The 21,411-nt window shown below is 47.8% G+C and overlaps 1 protein-coding gene across 1 annotated transcript in view; it reads right to left on the bottom strand.

Moving 5' to 3' along the window:
• Window positions 1–2,307: 2,307 nt before the first annotated feature.
• CMTR1 (cap methyltransferase 1) overlaps window positions 2,308–21,411 on the bottom strand; it is a 37,792-nt gene continuing 18,688 nt past the window's right edge. Inside the window, exons 13-25 of the mRNA XM_083175435.1 lie at window positions 14,169–14,301; window positions 12,612–12,791; window positions 11,927–11,983; window positions 10,890–10,947; window positions 10,680–10,748; window positions 10,301–10,432; window positions 10,078–10,200; window positions 9,904–9,995; window positions 8,710–8,778; window positions 7,090–7,137; window positions 6,164–6,276; window positions 5,693–5,801; window positions 2,308–3,601 (exon numbers count right to left, since the gene is read on the bottom strand). Of these exons, the coding sequence (XP_083031561.1) occupies window positions 3,439–3,601; window positions 5,693–5,801; window positions 6,164–6,276; window positions 7,090–7,137; window positions 8,710–8,778; window positions 9,904–9,995; window positions 10,078–10,200; window positions 10,301–10,432; window positions 10,680–10,748; window positions 10,890–10,947; window positions 11,927–11,983; window positions 12,612–12,791; window positions 14,169–14,301 (1,346 nt within the window). The 3' untranslated portion in view covers window positions 2,308–3,438. The remainder of the gene's footprint in view (window positions 3,602–5,692; window positions 5,802–6,163; window positions 6,277–7,089; window positions 7,138–8,709; window positions 8,779–9,903; window positions 9,996–10,077; window positions 10,201–10,300; window positions 10,433–10,679; window positions 10,749–10,889; window positions 10,948–11,926; window positions 11,984–12,611; window positions 12,792–14,168; window positions 14,302–21,411) is intronic.

A 21,411-nucleotide genomic window follows, 5' to 3' on the forward strand; every position in this document is an offset into this window, starting at 1 on the left:
TCAGTCACTTCATTGTTTACCTGTATTCTACCATATTCAATTAAAAATTATTTTACTTACACACAAAGCCATAAACCAAACTAACCCAACATACATATCTTCTCTTATCTCAAAGTATCTTCCAACCCGACCTCTACGCTCCTCACAAGATCCGCGTCTCATCCACACATTACTTTCTCCAATTCCCGATTGCAAGACTTTCTTCTGGGCTGCACCCACTCTGTGAAATGGCCTCCCAAGCACAATATGACTCTCCCCCAGTCTCCAAACCTATAAGCGTTCCCTGAAAACTCATCTCTTCAGGCAAGCTGATCAAATTCCAGAGCCATTCACGGAACCTTGCATTCTGGTGGAATCGATGCAATAAAGAATACAGTATCTATCCTTATGTATCAATACCTATTTCCCTATAGATTGTAAGCTTGCGAGCAGGGCCCTCCTACCTTTTGACTGTCTGTAAATACCCTGTGCTATATAAGAAACTGTAAATAAATAAATGGTACTTGTTTCCTAGAACGGCCACAATCGCGGGCATCGTGTACCTTTAAGTTAAGGTACACGATGCCTGCGATGGACCCGATTTCCTTTGAAATCAGGTCCATTTTGCGGAAAATCGGGGGCATCGATAAAGTCCATCTCACATAGTAAAAAATGTGAAATGGGCCAATATGACCCATTTCACATTATATATGGCCCCGTCGTCACCCCACTATTGACGTGAACCCGAAGCGTGGCGAGCGCAGCGAGCCCGCGAGGGGCGGCGGTGCGCGTCCTCCGACCTTTTCATTCCCCTACTATCCACGTCGGCGTGGAGTTGAGAATATAAAGTGTGGCAAGCGCAGTGAGCCACCGAGCCCGAAGCGTGGCGAGGGGACGCGTATCCCTGTGAAGTTATACCCGTACGCTCGCCACGCTTCGGGCTCGCCACACTTTATATTCTCAACTCCGCGCCAACGTGGATAGTAGGGGAATGAAAAGGTCGGAGGACGCGCACTGCCGCCGCTCGCCACGCTTCAGGTTCACGTCAATCATGGGGTGGGGTTTACGCTGTAAAATTGGGGGGTCTAGGGAATATTTTACATTGAATCCAATGTAAAATCGGGTCCCAGGGACCCTATTCACATTTGATTCAATAAAAAAATCGGGTCGGTCGCATCGAATGCGATTTTTCCGACACGACCACCCCGATGGACATCGGTGTGGACGTGCTAGGAAACAAGTGCCAAATAAATATATAACACAGGTAGGAGCTGATTGGATGGTGATAAAAACCAGACACTTTATCACTTCACCAGGCTTACTACATCTACCCCTGAATATCTGGCTAAAGTGAGAATACAGTAAAATAGTAAATTGCACAATATGGTGGGTAGGGTCTGACACAAGTCTGTCAAATGGTGCTCACTTGGGCGTTCAATCCATCGGCTGTAATAAAGGGAAGTAGCAGAGGGAATCCAGATTAAGTTGGAAGAGGTAGGTTTGCTTTGTAAGGAACAAAGTGGTTATATACTTTATTACAAGGTGCAGTCTTATAGATGGTTTATCCAGTAATACAAAGCAGTGCGGGAGCAGTTTTGCAGCTAGACGATGGGTGTGCCACGGTTGAGGGTTGGGTGGTATAGGACAACGGTGCAGTTAGACAGAGGTCGGCCGGTGAGGAGTTATTGAAAGTGAGAGACCGGTATGTCACTGCATGCATCTCGTTTGGGTGTATTGGGAAGAACACAATGGGGGGGGTTTGTTATTCTAATTCAATCGGAAAGGCACAATCATACTCTAATGGACAAAACCATATGCACTGCAGGTGGGGCTGATGCAGAGAGAGAGAGAGTTAGATTTGGGTGGGGTTTTACTTCAAACTGATATCTATTTTGCAGTGTAAAAATAAAGCAGCCAGTATTTACCCTGCACAGAAACAATAAAAAACCCAAATCTAACTCTCTGCACATGTTACATCAGCCCCACCTGCAGTGCACATGGTTTTGTCCATCAGAGAGTGATTGTTCCTTTCCGAGTGAATCAGAAAAACCCCCAAGGTGAGGATGTCGGAAAGACTGTTGCACTCCAAGAGTGGAAAGGCAGAGATAACTGGAGAAGACCAGGTAGTGTCCATCATGGTGGGTGGGATGACCTAGAAAATTGTGGCAGCAGAAACAGTGGGGCTGTCCAGTAGACTGGTACCACCACCTCCAAAATCCCAACTTCTCCAGCGCACACGTGTGCACTTACCTGCTGCTGTCTCGTTTCCTATTCCTTCTTCAAATCTAAAAGCTGCAGACAGACTATAAAACAATTTCTAGGCTCATGTTAATGCAGGTTTCCTTTATCACCCGTATTCAGCACAATAACCATATATAAGAATATAAACAATCCACAGTTCATAATTGCAATTTAGCAAACATGACTAGAGATTGAGACAATCATTAGCTTGCACTAGCTCCTGTGAGAGGTGTGGTTCTACAGGGGGCGGTGAGCCCTGCTCATCTGTCAGCTGCCTAGTGGAATACTAGGACAGCTCTTACACAATGGTGGCATTGGCACATCACTCGTCACACTGGCGGATACAGAAAAACCAATACACTGGTAAACACATCGGTCTTTACTGATCCTGATTACAGAATAATAACCTAGTCGTATCCAGTCTTTAGAGTTTATTGCTGTAGGAGTGAGGTATGTCTCTGATACCGTGGGTACAAGGTAGACTATGCGGAACAACATAAAGCTGATCTCATGACATAATTCCGGTCCCTCATAGCATCTGCCTCTTTGTAATGAATACTGCCCTGCTCAGTGGGAATGCACTCCCTGGGGATGAAATCCAGCACTTCTAAAAGCCATTGTGTGATGATGTCATAAATTCCATGACATGATATATACAATAAACATCAGACAGCGGTAAAGCAGTGTTCCCAACAGATGCATCTGCGCGCAAAGGAATCTCCCTTCTGCACTTCCGTTCAATTATTTATTCAAAATACTGCACCTATAGAATGAGACGAGGTGTGTGTGTGTGTGTGTGTGTGTGTTTCTAAATTTAATTTTAACTCTCTGATATTATCTCTTTAAACTCTATCTTTAGTCACTTGTGCTTGGCCCGGTTTCACTGGGTTCGGGTTCAGCTCTTTTGCTATAGTTCAGTAACATGAAAAAATATGTAATGTGTGTTTAAAAATAAAGCAAATGTCACCACTGACATTACGCCCCTCCGAAGAAAGAACCCAAGCAAGGTACCAGAGGCGCAACAGCAGGAGATGAAACTTGATCTCTATTCCAAGGACTTCCTCTGATCTGCAGTGCAATTCAGACTTCTTTCATAAGATAGATGGGAGGATAAACCCCATCAAATCCCCCTCGCTCAAGCCTCAGGTCACTTGAAGAGCCGATCGGCTGTCTGAGTCCGAGAGGGGAGTAACAGGGAGAGGAGTGTACGATGTATCACTACCTCTCCTCTCTGGCCCCCGAGGGCGAGGGCTGGTGCAGCCGAATGAAGTTGAGGACGTCTTCCTTGGAGAGCTTGTCTGGGCTAGGGTCCCGTTTCTGAGACTCGTGAATCTGGACTCCCTCTTTCCACTCCCAAAAGAGTCGTTCGGTATAGCAGACTCTGCAAGAAAAGGACATGGGGTGAGACGAAGATATACAGAGCCAAGGATAGACTTTATCTGTCAGCCATCTGGAACGGCTGGTAATGTCTAGTCAATAGGTCGACACCAATAGTTAGACATTGACAAAAGGTAAAGTCGCGTACAAGCAGGGCAATGGGGGAGCCGGTGCTGAGGGACGTGCTCAGTAGACATCACTGCACGCCCATGATCCGTGCGATTTCGGCAGCATAGACAATGCATGCACAGTCTTTCCCTGCGGGTGATAGAAAGGTGCCACACCACGCCTTGCCATCACTATACCCTGAACACACAGGATGATCCATGCTTACTTTCTAAGCCAGTGTTTTTCAACCACCGTGCCATGGCACACTAGTGCACCTTGAGCTGTTCTCAAGTGTGCCCCCAGATCTAGAGATGCACAAACCAGTTTACAGCCACCACCAGTTCAACTGTTATTTACTGGTCTCTTCTTTTCGTGTAAAGGGCCAATGTATTTTATTTTTGTTACCTGTGGGGACCAGTGTGATTGTTTTTTTTCCTGTGGAGGCCAATGTGTTTTGCCCTGTGGGGATCTAATGGTGTGCCTTGGCAATTTTAAAATCTTATTTAGTGTGCCGCAAGGTGCTAAATAAATAACGCTGATTGGTTGCTATGGGCAACATCCCATACTCAATAAAACTCCTTAATAAATGTACCTCTACCTATTATCTCACTAATACAAAACACACAAACTGGTACTTCCCAATACTGGTCAGACAGGAGAGCACCACAGCACTGACACTTCCCTAATAACGGTCACACACTTGGGCAGGAGAGCACCGCAGTCCTGCCATTTCCCTCATATGGGTCACGCACTGGGGCGGGAAAGCCCTTCCACTTCCCTTATGCCGGTCTTGCACTTGGGTAGGAGAGCACCAAAGCACAGCCACTTCCCCAATACCGGTCACGCACTCTGGCAGGAGAGCACAGCCACTTCCCTTATACCGAAGAGTACAGCCAGTTCCTGCTAAACCAGATGTAAAAGGAAAATATGGTCTACAATTCAAACATCCGCATGTTACACATTGGGCAGTATTCAATGAGAAAAATTCGCCCTATTTTATGGCGAATTTGTGCTTTTTTCGCCTTGGACAAGCATTTTGCTCTCCAAAAGCGAGCAACCCTATTCAATGTGAAATATTCGCCGTCTTTCTAAGTGATTTTCGCCGTCTCTCGCCGTGTAACAATTCTCCATCTTTTCATGGAGAGCTGGAATGTGAACTTTTAAACTAAAATGTTTTTTTTTTTAAATTTTGGTGTAAAAAAAAAAAAAAATCAGGATTTTTTTTCTGTGAAGGGGCATTTAATTTGTTTTTAAAATGTTAATTTTTTTTTTTTTACACAGAGCAGCCAGCAGGGGGCCGGAGCTCTCGAGCCGCTCATTAGATATTCATATATTCACTGCATCCGATCATTACATATGCACGATCGGGTGCAGTGAATACTGGGTGCCCCGCTGGCTATAGGGGGGGGGCAGCTCGTGCTGCCTGGGTCCCGGGGAGCCCACCTCCCCTCCACATAGGTTCTGGGGCAGCCAGGGAGACTTTAATCTCCCTGGCTGCCACCGTCCCACGGCTCCCTGCCAGCTCCCTGCCGCGGACGCTCGTCCGCTGCAGGGGTTAAGACTCGCCGCGAGTGGCGGCGTGTCTTAACCACATTGAATAGAGCGAGCAGGAGTGGCAGCGAGCCCTCCGGAACACGGCGAGTGCATGGCGAGAAAAAGTCTCTCGCCATGCACGGCGAATTTTTCACATTGAATACTGCCCTTTGTAACTGAAACAGCTGCAAAGATCCTGTTGAAAGTACCACCTATTAAGGAAACCACAATTCTCATCCATCAAGGCCTCAGCACCAAGGTGGAGTATCAGTATAGACTAGGCTCAACTAATATACATATAAGGGCTGAGAGATACAAACAGATCAGTGCCTCTGAGTACTTCCCAGTACTCCAAATGCAGCATGGAGATCCCCTCTCACTAAAGCCCAGAGTGGCAGCTACTGCACAATTAATGTGACCATTGCAGAACCACCAAACGACCCGTCACACTTACTGAAATGGTGCTATGGACTCCACAGGGACTTCATACATGGACTTCTGGGTTTTGAGATTGTAGAAATATTTGCGGTTGCGGCTCTTGCTGAAGGCCATCGTCCATGGGTCTGTGAAAGGCACAAGAGGTTTGGTTACCTTGCATGTGGCCAATTTCCAGTCACTAAAGCCCCATACACACTGGGTGATATTGATAACAATGAAGCCCTTTTCTGAGCGATGTTCTTCACAATATCATCTAGTGTGGACATTCAATATTGTTAATGATGCACGCTCACTATGATTGATATCTACCAAACATGCAGGTCAATTTGGCAATATATCCGGGTAACCTGCATGTTTATTGGGCACGGCGCCCGATATCGTTCACTGTGGACACATAATATTGGCCACCCGCAGCAGATATGGTCAACTATATCATCCGCGCCCTCCCAATGGCTAGTTTATGGCGCTTAAATCAGGCAGTTCTCACCATTCACAGTCTTCACGATGTACAATCCGGCTGGCACAAAGTGGCGGTCATCTCTTCCGGTATAGGACAGCCGTGGAATCCCACCAGAACCCTTGAGGATCTTCATCTCCAGCCTGACCACAACACAACCAAAATCGATCATAGGAAAAACTTTCTATGGAAGATCTATCGAAGATGGGATGTTGGCCAACGCAACCAATCAGATTGTACTTCTAAAGGTGCCCATACACGGTCCGTTTAACGGATCCGTTTGGGACTTAATTAGCACACATCGGATCGGATTGGATCCCTAGTGCATGCAGTGTGCATGCACTGTGATCCGATCCGATGTGTACCTAGTACAAAAAGTATGTGCAGCACATACTTTTTGTACCGTACGATGAGATGCGCGGGAGCGCGCATATCTTAGTACAGAACGGACGGTCCGGGAACCGTCTATGGGCACCTTTAGTTCTTTTAAAAGATAATAGAAAGCATCTGATTGGTTGTTATGGGCATCTTCCATAGAACTCCAACCTTAGACAGTCATCCTGGACAGTATAAAATAGAGAAGTACTCCACAGCGAGGTCTCTCAGGAAACTTATATTGGGCCTGCCCACAAATCAGTGCAGTGTCATGAAGAAGTCACTATACTCCAGGGTTCCCAAACTGTCCTCAAAGCCCAACAGTCCAGGTGTTAAGAATATCCATGCCCGAGCACAGATGGGTAAATCAAATTGACTGAGATACTAATGAAGACATCGGTGCTAAAGGACAGATATCAATAAAACCTGGTCAGCTAGGGTGCCTTAGGGCCTACTACCATAATCAAAGGTTTAGCCATGGTACATTGTGGATTATACTGAAATTATATATGTGTATGTACACTAGAATATCCTCAAAAACATATGTCCTGTCTGAGTCCATTGTAATGCTGCCATGATACCTTAGGAAGATCTTCTGTATCTCTTCTAGTCGATAAACTTCCTTTACCCTGTTGGAGAAACACAGGAGAGAATCTCAACCAACCGGAGATGCCAATCGCAGAGTTTTCTACATCACGAGGAATACAACATCGGACTGAAGGGGATCCGGATGATCGGTCAACACCGTATGTTCGACACAAGCAAACGTCAAGGCATGAAAAGATTGGCATGGAGTTTAACCCCCAAAAAATTTGGGGAACTTTTTCATACTTAACCCTCTACGTGGACTATGATTGGGAACGTTTTATGGCGAATCATGATGGGGAAAGTGAGGGCACCCAGTACACGTAAATCAGGTGTCGACAATGACACCAAAAAAAAAAAACCACACAGGTAAAAAAACGCATGTTGACCTTTTCCCAATGCCGACCCTGTGATCCATACCCAGCTGAGTTTCCCATATCCAAAATTCTTGGGAGCAGAGGTGTATAGGATATCAGATTTCTTCGAACCTTGAAATATTTGCATCCCCTAATGAGACCCAAGTGTAATCACAGAAGGCACCTTATACACTCAGCCTGGAGGTAATGTTTTGTGCAATCTGTTTTGTATTGAAGCGTACAATAAAAGTATAAATGAGAAGCAGGCCAAAATAACCATCATATATAGCCACGATGGACATTGACATGTGGTACAGGTTACATATAACAGCAAATAAACATGCAAGCAGATAAGTGGAATGGGCAATAGAACAATAGAAAAAAAGGAATAATATGAGGAGGACGAGGGGGGGGGGGGGGGGGGGGGGAGTACGGCAACCATCATATCACTGGTGGGGAATGAGCAGCAAAGTCAGGGGAGTTGTTAAATCTTCACCAATCACAGCAGGTGGCAGTGAAAGTAGTGGAGGACGCAAGGCCTTCCATAGCTATGTTATGATCTACCAAGCCTGAGGGTGATGTTATACAATATGTTAAATCATGTACATTAACAAAAGTTTGTGTAAATTAAACCATCACAGAGCAAAGGTGTCGCTCCTACGGTCGTTCTCAAATAAAATTTTTTTTTTTCGGAATCCTGGATAAGGGATACTCAACCTGTATGTACACACACACACACACACACACACACACACACACACACACACACACTATTCCTGTTATAATGAGCTTCTATACAGTATTTTTCTGAACAATTGTTCCATGACCTACACTGCATGAATTCACATATTAACAAGGACCACCATATTAAACATCTGTGAGGGGATTCCTACAGTAAACATATGTACAGATAGGTCTTACAATAGCGTCCCCGTGCCATGCAGCGCAAATCTCTCAGTATAATTAGGACACATTTCGACACTAGTGGCGCAAAAAATCCTTTAAAAAAAAAAAAAAATGGTGCTGCAGACACAAACTCATCAGCGTCCAACGCATTTCACCACACAGGTATTGGTGTAACATGTACTAAGCAGAGCCCTTTCTGACTTAGGGGTGTTTGTAGGCTAGCAATGTAATTTGGTCGCTTCCGGTAAATTTAATTATGCAAAAAGTAGGCAGGACCAGGGGTGTGTGCTGAAATGGGCTATTTGGCTAAACTAATACAGATATACTTGTTACTGCTAACAGCAGCCCACTCACCGGATGGGGTTCATGTCCGGGCGACTGGGCTTGGAGACGGCTTTGACGTACTTCTCTGCCAGCTGTATCCTGAAGCAGAAGACTCATTAAACCATTATCAATAACTGCAGAGAATGCAATATCTGACAGACATTCGGCTCTCTGTGTATGATCCCTACAACTTCGCTTTATACGTGAATCTTCATCACCAAATACTATTCACAATTAATTACAGTAAAAAGGCAAAAATGGAGTCATTCGGACACAGGTGACAAATAGCGGCTCAAGCTTTAACAATCTCGCCAAATACCAGCTGAGATGAAACAAGACAAAGAAACACAATAAAAGCGCTATCCGCTAAAAAATTATATTAGAATTCAAGACACTGTATTGTTCTTTTTCCTCTTTCCTTTACTTCTTTTTAATCTTCTCTTAAACGTTTATGAGATTATCCCCAGCTTAGTCCTCGTTGTAGATCTCACCACCAGTGCGTTTCGATCAACATCTTTATTAAGGTTAGCCACTTCAGTGGTATGCCCGGAAATTTTCCGGGCTCAGCCGCGTTGCCACAGCGGGCTTTCCCAGAAAATTCGGGCATACCACCAATATGAAGGTGTGCGCCGGTGGTGCCGGCAGCTGTTCACCACTGGCACGTCACCTCTCCGTGCACCCCCCTACCCTCCTGTCGCTCCCCTCGCCGCAGCGTATGATCATACGCCGGAGCTCCTCTGCCGCCATTAGTTGAAGAGAGCAAGCGACAGGCTTGGGGATGCTCAGTGCGGCTCGGGCGCCCGAGTCCTCCTGAGCCTGCCACCACCTGGTCACTGTCTGCTATGAATGGACGCTGGGGCAGCAGCAGGGTAGCTCCGGCATACTATTGCTGGAACCGAGATTGGGGGGGGGATGGAGGGGAGCGACAGGTGGTGGTGGACGTACGTTTGGTACTGGGTTTTGCTGGGGCCCAGCAAAACCCCCCCACTCAAAAGGTTAAATGAGGAAGGCACCAAACATCATACTTAAATGCCCAGGAATCAGCATTATAAGGCTGAACCGGAAGTTCCGTTATGCTCGCCTTTTCCAGGTTTAAAAAGCCATCCGATCCCTTTTAAAATGGGACACTAATGAATTATACAGATTCTTAAAAGTCCATTTCTATGAACTGACCGGGCACCAGAATTCGGGTGACACCTAAAACACAAAAGGACGGAAGCTCACCGTTGGTTGAAGTGCTGGGGTCGAACATCCATTCCGTTCAAGAAGAGGACGTCAAGGATGTGGATGGCGCCGATCTTTCTCTGTGCCTTCCCCTGGCAATCACAATAGAATAGTCTGTACCTGGTAACTGAACCCGGGGGCACAGACTGGCAGCCACCCCTTGTGCTCGCTTACCTCTCCTTTCAGTTCATGGACAATCTCCACTGACAGGAGGGTGTCTCGGGGAAGCTCAGTCCTTAATTCCAATCTAGTCCAGCGTTCGGAAGGGCGTCCCCCCCACGTGTAAATCTGAGACCTCTGAAGGGACCAGACAACCACGTAAAATATGACTGTTACTGAAGAGCCCGTCAAACAGTCATTATATTATAGTATAATGCCATGCACGAAGGAGACTTACACCTAATCCTAAGAGGAACTTCTGCTCGCTACCAGACACCATACACCTGTAGTCTAGAACATGACTCAGCTTCTCCAGATTCTGCGCTGTGAGTGGGGTGGGTTTAAAACTGAAAACTTCAAGGTCCCGGCTCTAGAAATAAGAGAAACCAGTGGATAGACTGAGTGGGGCTGCGTCCTAGGTCACAAACACGAGGAGGATCTAGATCTGTTAACTCAGACCGCAAGACACATATAGATATAGCTGCACTCATTGTTGCTGGGAAGCGTATGCATTGCGACAGACAGACACGCTACTGGCGAGTGGCTACATCTGTACAAAAACCAGCACTGGAAGATTTAAACCTACCGGCTAGGGGTTATGGCCAAAAAGTGCTTACCTGAATGAGCTGGAAGAACTTGGTCTTTGGGTCAGTGTTCATTGGGGCCACTCGAGCCTGGTCAGGAATCTGGAATGAAAATTAAAAGATTCCTCTAAAATGCATCACATACTCAACACAACCTGCTCATGCGTAAGCAAGTCTGATCCTATAGCAATACCAATTAATTCAAACTTGTCCTGGATGACGTCAATGAACAATTGTACTTACCCCCCACAATTTTAGGCACTCTTTACGTATGTCGGCCTGGCGCGGTTCACTCAACATCCTAGGAAACACAAAACGGTTCACCACTCATCAAAAAAACATAACTGTATTAAGCGGAACATTGTACATAAACAATATAATATTAGGTCAACTATGGAGTTCGGACACCACAGGCAACGGCTGTTCAGTTAACAATCATAAGATCTAATGCAGTCAAGAAGCCTGTATACCAGGGGTTCCCAAACTTTTTTGAATCACGGCACCCTAGAGTTTCAGATTTTTTTCACGGCACCCCTAGGCCAAAAATAAATTAATTAGATTGGGTTTATATGTGATTCTTAGGGTGAGTTATGTGGTAAATGGTAGGATTTGCTTCTGTTTGTACACATTTTATGATTGGCAGCCACCAGCACTGGTTTTGCTAATAAATAACTAACCATTAATAATTTGAGCTAGTCCTGGTCCACCAACCCAGGGCACCCCTGCATGTGTCCCGAGGCACCCCAGGGAGCCACGGCACACAGTTTGGGAACCTCTGCTGTATACCAATGTAAATACCCAATATGCGACAATGGTGGACTATATGCACGATAACGATATCCTTAACCAAATTATCGTGCATATCGCTCAGTGTGTACCCACTATATAGTGAACGATGCATGCTCCCGCAGATCGCTAACAATCACCCCAGTCAAATCTGACAATATTATAAACAATTGCACAATCAGCGGCGGTCCCGGTGATGTCACTAAACAAGAATAAGCTCAAATCGCTCATTTCGAGGCACCACCGATATCATTATCGATATCGGTGGTACTTCACAGTGCAGTGATTTCTAACCTTGACACTCTAGCTGTTGTTGAATTACACATCCCAGCATGCCCTGCTACAGTTTTACTATTTGGTCATGCTAAAAACCGATGCAGGGCATGCTGGGATGTGTAGTTCAACAACAGCTGTGTCAAGGTTAGCCGTCACTGTCAAAGCGTGTACAGAGCTTTAGGAAAGATCACGGATATCCCGCTGCATCTTTTACTTACGAGTCCTGAACAAAGGCGTGGATTTTAGCCAAAGCTTTTATCTGTACCTCGCAATTGCTGTAAAATAAGAGAAAGCAGAGAACCGTTACTAGGAAGCGTTATAGCGGCACAAAAGTAACACTCAAGAATGTCACTAAAGACAGAAGGTGTTACCCCTAGCAACCAAAAAATGAACTAGAGAAAACGTAGCCAGTATATGGTTTTGATAGGCAATACAGCTGCATCCCCACATAAGTTTAAAGGTCCATACACACTGGGCGACTATGCCCAACTTGTATGGACAGGGATGATGCCAATCATCGCTGGGGGGAAAGCCGCTCAGTGCATACACACTGAGCGGCTTTCCCCCTGCCTGGCACCTACGGACGGGGGAGGACGGCGTTGCGTAGCGCAGCGCTATGCAAAGCCGTCCTGAACGCCGCTCATCTACTGGTATTACCAGCAGATGAACGGCTTTCCCGGCGATGTTGCGGGAGCGCGCAGCAGCGCTCATCGCCCGGGCATACACACTGGGCGGCTTTGAGCTGAAAGTCGCCCAGTGTGTACGAGCCTTAAGGATTTCATTTGTACAGCGAAGAACAAGAGAGCAACACACCAGTCTAGTGGGGATCTTAAACAAATCTCCAATGCTAAATGTATAGCTCCTGACCAAAGGATCTCGATACATAATGAGATCAGTCCTCACCTCTCATTGGAGCGGACCATGTACTCGTAAAACGGACGATCTCCTCTCAGCACCTCCATGGGCACCACTAGATTCACATCCTGATCAGAGTTACGGAGCTGGTTGAGGCGCAGGTTGACGGTGAACAAGTAATTGCGCACATCTTCTATGCCCGCCTTCAAGCCTCGACACACCACGTACCTAGTAGGGGGAGGAGTCATTAGGTAGGGAAATAAAGCAGAAGACACACAGGCCTGCTATAATCAGGTGACTGTAGGAGACTAACAGGAGTATATTCACTAACAGCTGGTATTCGGGTCATGTTTGTCCTCTGATGTACAGAAATAGTAATAAATGCTAATCCCGGCTTGTTCTGCATTTACGACTATTGCGATCATAATCCAGCAATCATAGAGGCCTATGTATCTATCCCCATAATGAACATTATAAGCAAAGTGTTAATGCACCAGCCAATCAGCTACAATATGTAAATTGCCAGGAGGTGATTGGCTGGTGGCACATAACATTCTTTATGGGGATAGATATCACGTCTCCAAGTTTCATATGTTTACCCCACAGTTACATGACCCGGCCTCTCTGCAGCAATATACAGATGATCCCTTAAACATCTTACAGCAGAACCGCTGCAATGTGCCACAATTAATGGGGCCCCAGCTGGGCACCGCACATGCACCCGCGAACCATAGGATGGCATGGTGTGTATGGTCCCACAAACAGGTCGCAGTTTGCCATGAAAAGTCACAATCACAGCTTATTCGCACCCGAGACCCGATCAAAGATGAAGGTGGGCGCTTCTATACACAACATCTTGCCTCCTGGACTCACTGGCACGGAGGAAGGAGGGCAGAGGACACGGCACCATGCTGCCGCTTCTTCCTATCATTGAGTTAGGAGTCATGTGCCAAAGTGTAAGGGCAGGAGGAGGGCGGAGATATTCTCCATCGTATGTGGTATGACGGCCTGACAGTTGGAATTCTGGCGTCCAGTATACTGATATCAGAACCGCGACAGCCGGTACTCCGACAGGCAAAGAAGCCCGCTCACGGTGGCTCGCCGTGATTCTCCCTCTATGCGGGTCGTGGACGACTAGCCCCTGTCAGTCGGAATCCTGACTGTCAGGCATTTGAACAGTCGGGATTCCGATGTCGGTATACTGACTGGTCGTTATCCCGACTGCCAGCCTGTCATCCGGCACCTTCTCCTTCTGCCCCTACTGGCATAGCCAGGCATTGAGTTCTGACCACTGTACCCGGAGGAGAACAATTCACCGATATAACCCTGTGCCAGCGTGTGCGACGCAGGGATTAGCTGGCAGTCACACGAAGGGGCATATTTACTAAGGTGCAGGGTTTTTTAGTAGTTGAGATGTTTCCCATATCAACCAATCAAACGCTAGCTAGCATCTTCTAAAAACAGCTAGATAAATATGAATTAGAATCTGATTGGTTGCTATGGGAAACATCTCCACTTCTAAATACCCTTATACGTCTAACAGGACTTGAGTAACAGAGTGAAAAAACGAAACCATCTCTGCAATCGGTCCCTCTCGCCGCTCACCTTTCGGAGTTGGCCGGCCGGCTGGTCACTGGCTTGAATAGGCAGACGCGTTCGAAGCAGCAGTACAGCAAGTAAATCAGACCCACGCTGAATGGGGTGAAGAGGTCGAAGGTTTTGCAGATGAAGTGTCCTCCTGTATTGGCCAGCAGAGAATATCATCATTATCATCAGGAAGATCCCACAGACTCTGGGAAGTACAGGTCACCCTCCCAAGTCCCACTCATTCATACATAGGCAATTCTATGGGAATCAAGTCACTGTGGCCCAGCCCTTTCTGTGCAATTCTATGGGTAGAATTTGTCCCAGCGATCCACCACTGCCCACCTAGAAGGAAAATAGCCTGGCAATATGGGATAGGTACTGAGGGTGGGGGCCAAACCTTCAGCACATATGTATATACTATTTATTAATTAGGGTATATGGGCTGCTGTGGTTTTTTCTAAGTGTACTTTATTTAAAAATGATTAGAGTTATACAGGAGTTAACCCGGTTGAAACCAGCAGAATAACCGTCAACGTAAAATCTCTACTCTCCCGAGTCCAACACCTGCATTTCCCGTGTCCTGGGCACTACTTGCTGGGCACCCTGCTCTGACCTTTCAAGGAGAGAAGTTTGCTTGATACACGTGTGATGGTTTTAAATCTTTTACCTCTGAATCCTGCTCTGCTCCCTGGACCCTCTCCCCAGCCGGACCTCGGTGACCTGGTCATGTGTATCTGTCCACAAACCCTACACTCACCCTAACAATAATACCTTAACCTTCACCTTTAAGCAGTTTGAGTCCTAATGGAGAAAGTGCAATATATAAAGTTATTATCACTAATACTAACATCAAACACTAATACTAACCTCAAACACTAATAACTCTAACCCTACCACACCCCAACCCTCAGAAATAATCCTACCACCCTAGCACTCATGCTCCAAACCTTACCCATTATCCGAACGATAATACCCCTAACCACTCATCCAGCTCTAACTCCTATCCATAGTAAACACCATAATAGGGCAGGCTAGATGCTCCAATTAGTTATCTGCCGTAAAATTCTACATTAGATTTGGGAATAATTTTTGTACAGTTGCACAAAGACAACAAAGCAGCTTAGACACTGATGATAAAGTTACACCAAGACTTCAAACAATTATAGACAAAAATAAAAATCAATGTCTTGAGCGCTATGTCCAGCGGAGCATATGTAAGATCAAACTTACACTAGTTTGAGGACAGAGTCATATCGATTCCTCTCTTGTTTATATAGAGATGTTCTAGGACCCAAAAAATTAACTCAGTCCATGCACTCCCCCTTTTCTTTCCTCTGTAAATCTAGCAAAGAAAGGAAGATAGTGCAAAACACCTTTGTATACAGAGGGGGGGGGGGGGGGATTTTATTCACTCACAAAAGGTATAAGGGTAAAAAGCATATAATCACCAGCCGGTGATAACAAATGGGGATGGATCTCACCAACCACTCCTGTGGTAGTGCCGCTGAGAGGTGCCGATTCAAACAGCCACTGGATACCAGGATGGACGGTGGATCCCACGATCAGGACAAGATGCTGTTTTCTCCAGCCACGGGTACAGCTGCTCAATGCATTTCAGACCTTTTGGTCCTTCCTCAGGAGCATGCTGTACTCCGTGGCTGGAGCTATTTAAATAGGCAGAAGACGTTGGCAAATTCCGACTCCCGGTCACGTGGACCGGAACCGGAAGTGCGTCATCCCGCCGCGATCCGGAAGTTCTGCGTTCCAGTAATACCCGGAAGTGTGCGTTCCACATGCCGGGACTGGGCAGCAGGATTCTTTACCATGAGAGCAGACCAAGACTTGCGTTCCAGACGAAAACCCGGAAGTGAACATCAGACACAAATTTTGTTTACAATGTGTACAAGGAACAAAACATAATAATAGTCCATTTTAAGTCCATTATCACATCCTCTATTAAGTGCAATCTTACAATAATAAGCACTTTAAAGATTGGACCATGGATACAGATCAAGAAGGAAAACAAAGTCAAGAGGATGTGATAATGGACTTGAAATGGACTATTATTATGTTTTGTTCCTTGTACACATTGTAAACAAAATTTGTGAAGTCTGATGTTCACTTCCGGGTTTTAGTCTGGAACGCAAGTCTTGGTCTGCTCTCATGGTAAAGAATCCTGGGTACTTGTGTATTTTGGCGGCGCCCATCGCATCGCATACCATAAGGCATACGATGGTATGCGATGCGATGCAACGCGATATCACGCGATATTGTACAATGCCATACGATGCGAATAAACATTGTATAAGCACCCTAATGGGTGCTTACAATGTTAAATGCACCCCCCCGCCACCCCCCCCACTATAAACGTGAACCCGAAGCGTGGCGAGCGCAGCGAGCCCGCGAGGGGCGGCGGTACGCGTCCTCCGACCTTTTCATACCCCCACTATCCACGTCGGCGTGGAGTTGAGAATAGAAAGTGTGGCGAGCGCAGCGAGCCACCGTGCCCAAAGCATGGCGAGCGCAGCGAGGCTTCCCCTCGCGGGCTTCACAGGTGTCCGCGTCCCCTCGCGGCGCTCGCCACACTTTCTATTCTCAACTCCACGCCGACGTGGATAGTGGGGGTATGAAAAGGTCGGAGGACGCGTACCGCAGCCGCTCGCCACGCTTCGGGTTCACGTTTATAGTGGAGGGGGTGGCGTGGGGGTGCATTTAACATTGTAAGCACCCATTACGGTGCTTAAAAGCACCCTTTAGGGTGCTTATACAATCTTTCATCGTATAGGGGGCAAAAATCGCGTCGCATCGCATGCCATCGGGTGCATGGCATGCAATGCAATTTAAAAATCGCGCAATGGAAATCGGGGGGCGCCGCTATAATACACAAGTACCGAATCCTGCTGTCCAGTCCTGGCGTGTGGAACGCACACTTCCGGGTATTACTGGAACGCAGAACCTCCGGATCGCGGCGGTATGACGCACTTCCGGTTCCGATCCACGTGACCGGGAGTCGGAATTTGGCGCCGTCTTCTGCCTATTTAAATAGCTCCAGCCACGGAGTACAGCATGCTCCTAAAGGATTCAGTATGAAATCCCGGCGGTCGGGATCCCGGCGTTCAAAATCCCGACGCTGAAAACCCGACCGCCGAAATCCCGACAAGGGGGGGGGGGCGTGGATCGCCCCCCCTTGCGGGCTCGCTGCATACGCCACGCAGCGGGCCCCGGTGCCGAGCGTAGCGAGGCACGCTAATTTATTCTCCCTCCAGGGGTGTCGTGGACACCCACGGAGGGAGAAAGTGTTGGGATTTCGGTCGGGATTTCGGCGGTCGGGATTTTGAACGCCGGGATCCCGACCGCCGGGATTTTAACTGCATCCCCTCCTGATGAAGGACCAAAAGGTCTGAAATGCATTGAGCAGCTGTACCCGTGGCTGGAGAAAACAGCATCTTGTCCTGATCGTGGGATCCACCGTCCATCCTGGTATCCAGTGGCTGTTTGAATCGGCACCTCTCAGCGGCACTACCACAGGAGTGGTTGGTGAGATCCATCCCCATTTGTTATCACCGGCTGGTGATTATATGCTTTTTACCCTTATACCTTTGTGAGTTTGTAGAGTGAATAAAATTGTTCCCCCCTGTATACAAAGGTGTTTTGCACTATCTTCCTTTCTTTGCTAGATTTACAGAGGAAAGAAAAGGGGGAGTGCATGGACTGAGTTCATTTTTTGGGTCCTAGAACATCTCTATATAAACAAGAGAGGAATCGATATGACTCTGTCCTCAAACTAGTGTAAGTTTGATCTTACATATGCTCCGCTGGACATCAAGACATTGATTTTTCTTTTTGTCTGTAAAATTCTACATGTCAGTAACTCTGTATGGTTTTCGCTGGTGCAGAAACAGGGATTTTGTACTTACCGTAAATCCTTTTCTCCGAGTCCACAGGTGTCACTGGAGTTACACTGGGGAATAGAAGGCGACCACAGGGAGCATGGGCACTTTAAAATAATTAATCAGTGTGACCAACTCCTCCCCTTCTACTTCCCCTCCCAGGCAGTCATAAAGATCGTGCCCGAAAGGGAGCAGAAAGATATAACACACATCCGAGAGGAGGTTCATCACAACATAACATCATTCAATACAAATAGTAGAAAAAGAATGTATATATATATGAAAAAACAAACACACACACACACACAGAGTCAAACCAGATGAGACAGGTGTGTAATAACCATGTTTAAATAACCCTGACAAGGGAAAACTCCAGAGGTTACCCAATAGGAACCTAACACTGAACGTAACAGGTGGAGAACAGCGCTGAGGCGGGCGTCCAGTGACACCTGTGGACTCGGAGAAAAGGATTTACGGTAAGTACAAAATCCCTGTTTCTCCTTCATCCACTAGGTGTCACTGGAGTTACACTGGGGACGTCCCAGAGCTTTCAACCCGGGTGGGTGAGCGCTGAGATCCCCTTAAAACAGAGCGGCCAAACTGAGAAGCTGGTGCCGCAAAGGTATCAAACCTATAAAAACGCACAAAGGTGTGCCGACCAGACCATGTCGCAGCACGACAGAGCTGTTGCAAGGAGACCCCACGGGCAGCCGCCCATGAAGGACCCACCGATCTGGTGGAGTGCGCACCTATGTTAGTAGGAGGCGCCTGAGCCTCAGCAAGGTATGCCTGACGAAATGTCAGACGGATCCATCTGGCCAGCGTTTGCTTTGAAGCTGGCCATCCACGACGCACTGGGTCGTAGGTAACAAACAAGACATCCGTCTTGCGAAGAAAGGCCGTGCGCGAGACATAAATCCGCAGGGCCCTCACCACATCCAAAGACCTATCCTCAGGTGAAGCCTCTGTGAATGCTGGAACCACTATGGGTTGGTTCACGTGGAACGCTGAGACCACCTTTGGAAGGAAGGAGAGACTGGTACGGAGCTCCGCTCTGTCCGGGTGAAACTGGAGGAACGGAGAGCGACAAGAAAGCGCCCCTAGTTCCGAGACGCGTCTGGCCGAGGCCAGAGCCAAAAGAAGAACCACCTTCCAAGTGAGATATCGAAGATCCACCTCTTCTAACGGCTCAAATATCGATGACTTCAAATATCTGAGGACCAACTCTAGGTCCCAGGGAGCCGTAGGCGGACGAATAGGGGGCTGAAGCCTCAGCACCCCCTGGAAAAAAGTGTGGACTTCCGGAATGAGAGCTATACGTTTCTGGAAAAAAAGTGCTGAAACCTGCACCTTAAGTGTGTTCAGTCTAAGTCCAGAGTTTAACCCCTCCTGTAAAAACAGGAGCAACCGAGCCTTCTTGAACAGAGTAGAGGACACTTTGCGTCTTTCGCACCACGCCACATAGGATCTCCAAATACGATGATAGTGTCTGGAGGTGACTTCCTTCCTGGCCCTCATCATTGTAGGTATCACCGCCCTAGGGATACCTGCATGTCTCAAGATGGACCTCTCAGCAGCCACGCCGTCAAATGTAGACGTCCTAAATCTGGGTAGATGAAGGGACCCTGACTGAGGAGGTCCTCTTGAAGAGGTAGCGGCCACGGCTCGTCGATTAGAAGATCCGTCAGGTTGGTGTACCACGAGCGCCGGGGCCAATCCGGCGCTATCAGAAGCGCTGTTACCCCCTCCCTGCGAATGCGCTGTAATACCCGCGGTATCAGCGGAAAGGGAGGAAAGAGGTAAATGAACTGGAACGGCCAAGGGGCGACCAGAGCGTCCACCCCTGCGGCCTGAGGATCTCGAGTCCGCGCGAAGTATGTTGGGAGCTGGAAGTTGTGGCGGGACGCCATCAGATCCGCCTGCGGACACCCCCAACGATGTACTAGGGACTGAAATACCTGAGGGTTGAGGCACCACTCCCCCTGGTGGGCATGTTGCCGACTTAGAAAGTCGGCCTCCCAATTGTCTACTCCGGGGATGAACACCGCTGACAAGGCCTGAGCATGATTCTGAGCCCAGAGGATGATCCTGCTTACTTCCTTCATCGCCGCCTTGCTCCGAGTGCCGCCCTGTTTGTTTATGTAGGCGACGGCTGTGGCGTTGTCGGACTGAACTCTGATTGCTCTGCCCCGCAGCAGGAGTCCCGCCTGCAGAAGAGCATAGTAGACTGCTCTGAGTTCCAGCACATTGATGGAGAGTAAGCTCTCCTGCCTCGTCCATAAACCCTGGAACTGGTGTTCCAGCGTTACCGCCCCCCAGCCTCGAAGGCTGGCATCTGTGGTGAGGAGAGTCCACTCCCATATGCCGAACCTCCTGCCCCTTTGCAGGTTTTCGGAGTTTAGCCACCACAGCAGAGACAGACGGGCTCGAGGAGACAGGGTCACCCGCTGCTGAAGATGCAGGTGAGACCCTGACCACTGGTGAAGGAGAGACAACTGGAATTGGCGCGAGTGGAAGCGGCCATATTGTACCGCCTCGAAGGAGGACACCATCTTCCCCAAGAGTCTGGTGCAAAGGTGCACCGTTACCTGTGGCCGTCGCAAGACCGACCTGACTAGGACCTGCAGGGACTGAACTTTGTCGGGCGGTAGAAAAACCTTCATCTGTTGGGTGTCTAAAATCATCCCCAAAAAGAGAAGACGTTGGGACGGCTGTAGCTGAGACTTTGCAAGTTCAGAATCCACCCATGACTGATGAGAGTCTCCTGGGTGAGTCGTATGTTGGACAACAGGGCCTCCCTCGAACGATTTTTCAGAAGAAGATCGTCCAAGTAGGGGATGATGGTAATCCCCTGTGCCCTGAGGACCTCCATCATCACCGCCATCACCTTGGTGAAGACCCTGGGGGCCGATGAGAGACCGAACGGCAGGGCCTGGAACTGCCAGTGTTATTCCTGGATAGCGAACCGGAGGAAGGCCTGGTGAGGAGGCCAGATGGGGATGTGCAGGTATGCGTCCCTGATATCCAAGGATACCAGGAACTCTCCCTGTTCCAGTCCCTGAATCACCGACTGCAGGGACTCCATCTTGAATTTGACCGCTTGTAGAAACGGATTCAAATCCTTTAGATTTAGTATAGGCCTTACCGAGCCATCCGGCTTCGGCACAAGGAACAGACTGGAGTAGTATCCCTGAGTACGCTGATCCTCGGGTACTGGTATCACAACTCCCGTTGTCCGCAGCTTGTTGATTGCTGACAACAGAAGTTGCGCCTTGTCTCCTGAGACTGGGAGACCGGTCTTGAAAAACCTGTTTGGAGGGACTAACCTGAAATGGATTTTGTAACCCTGGGTCACGAGATCCCTTACCCAA

Source organism: Crinia signifera, chromosome 3 (genome assembly GCF_055691185.1).
Source record: "Crinia signifera chromosome 3, ASM5569118v1, whole genome shotgun sequence".
NCBI classification, from domain to species: Eukaryota; Metazoa; Chordata; class Amphibia; order Anura; family Myobatrachidae; genus Crinia; species Crinia signifera.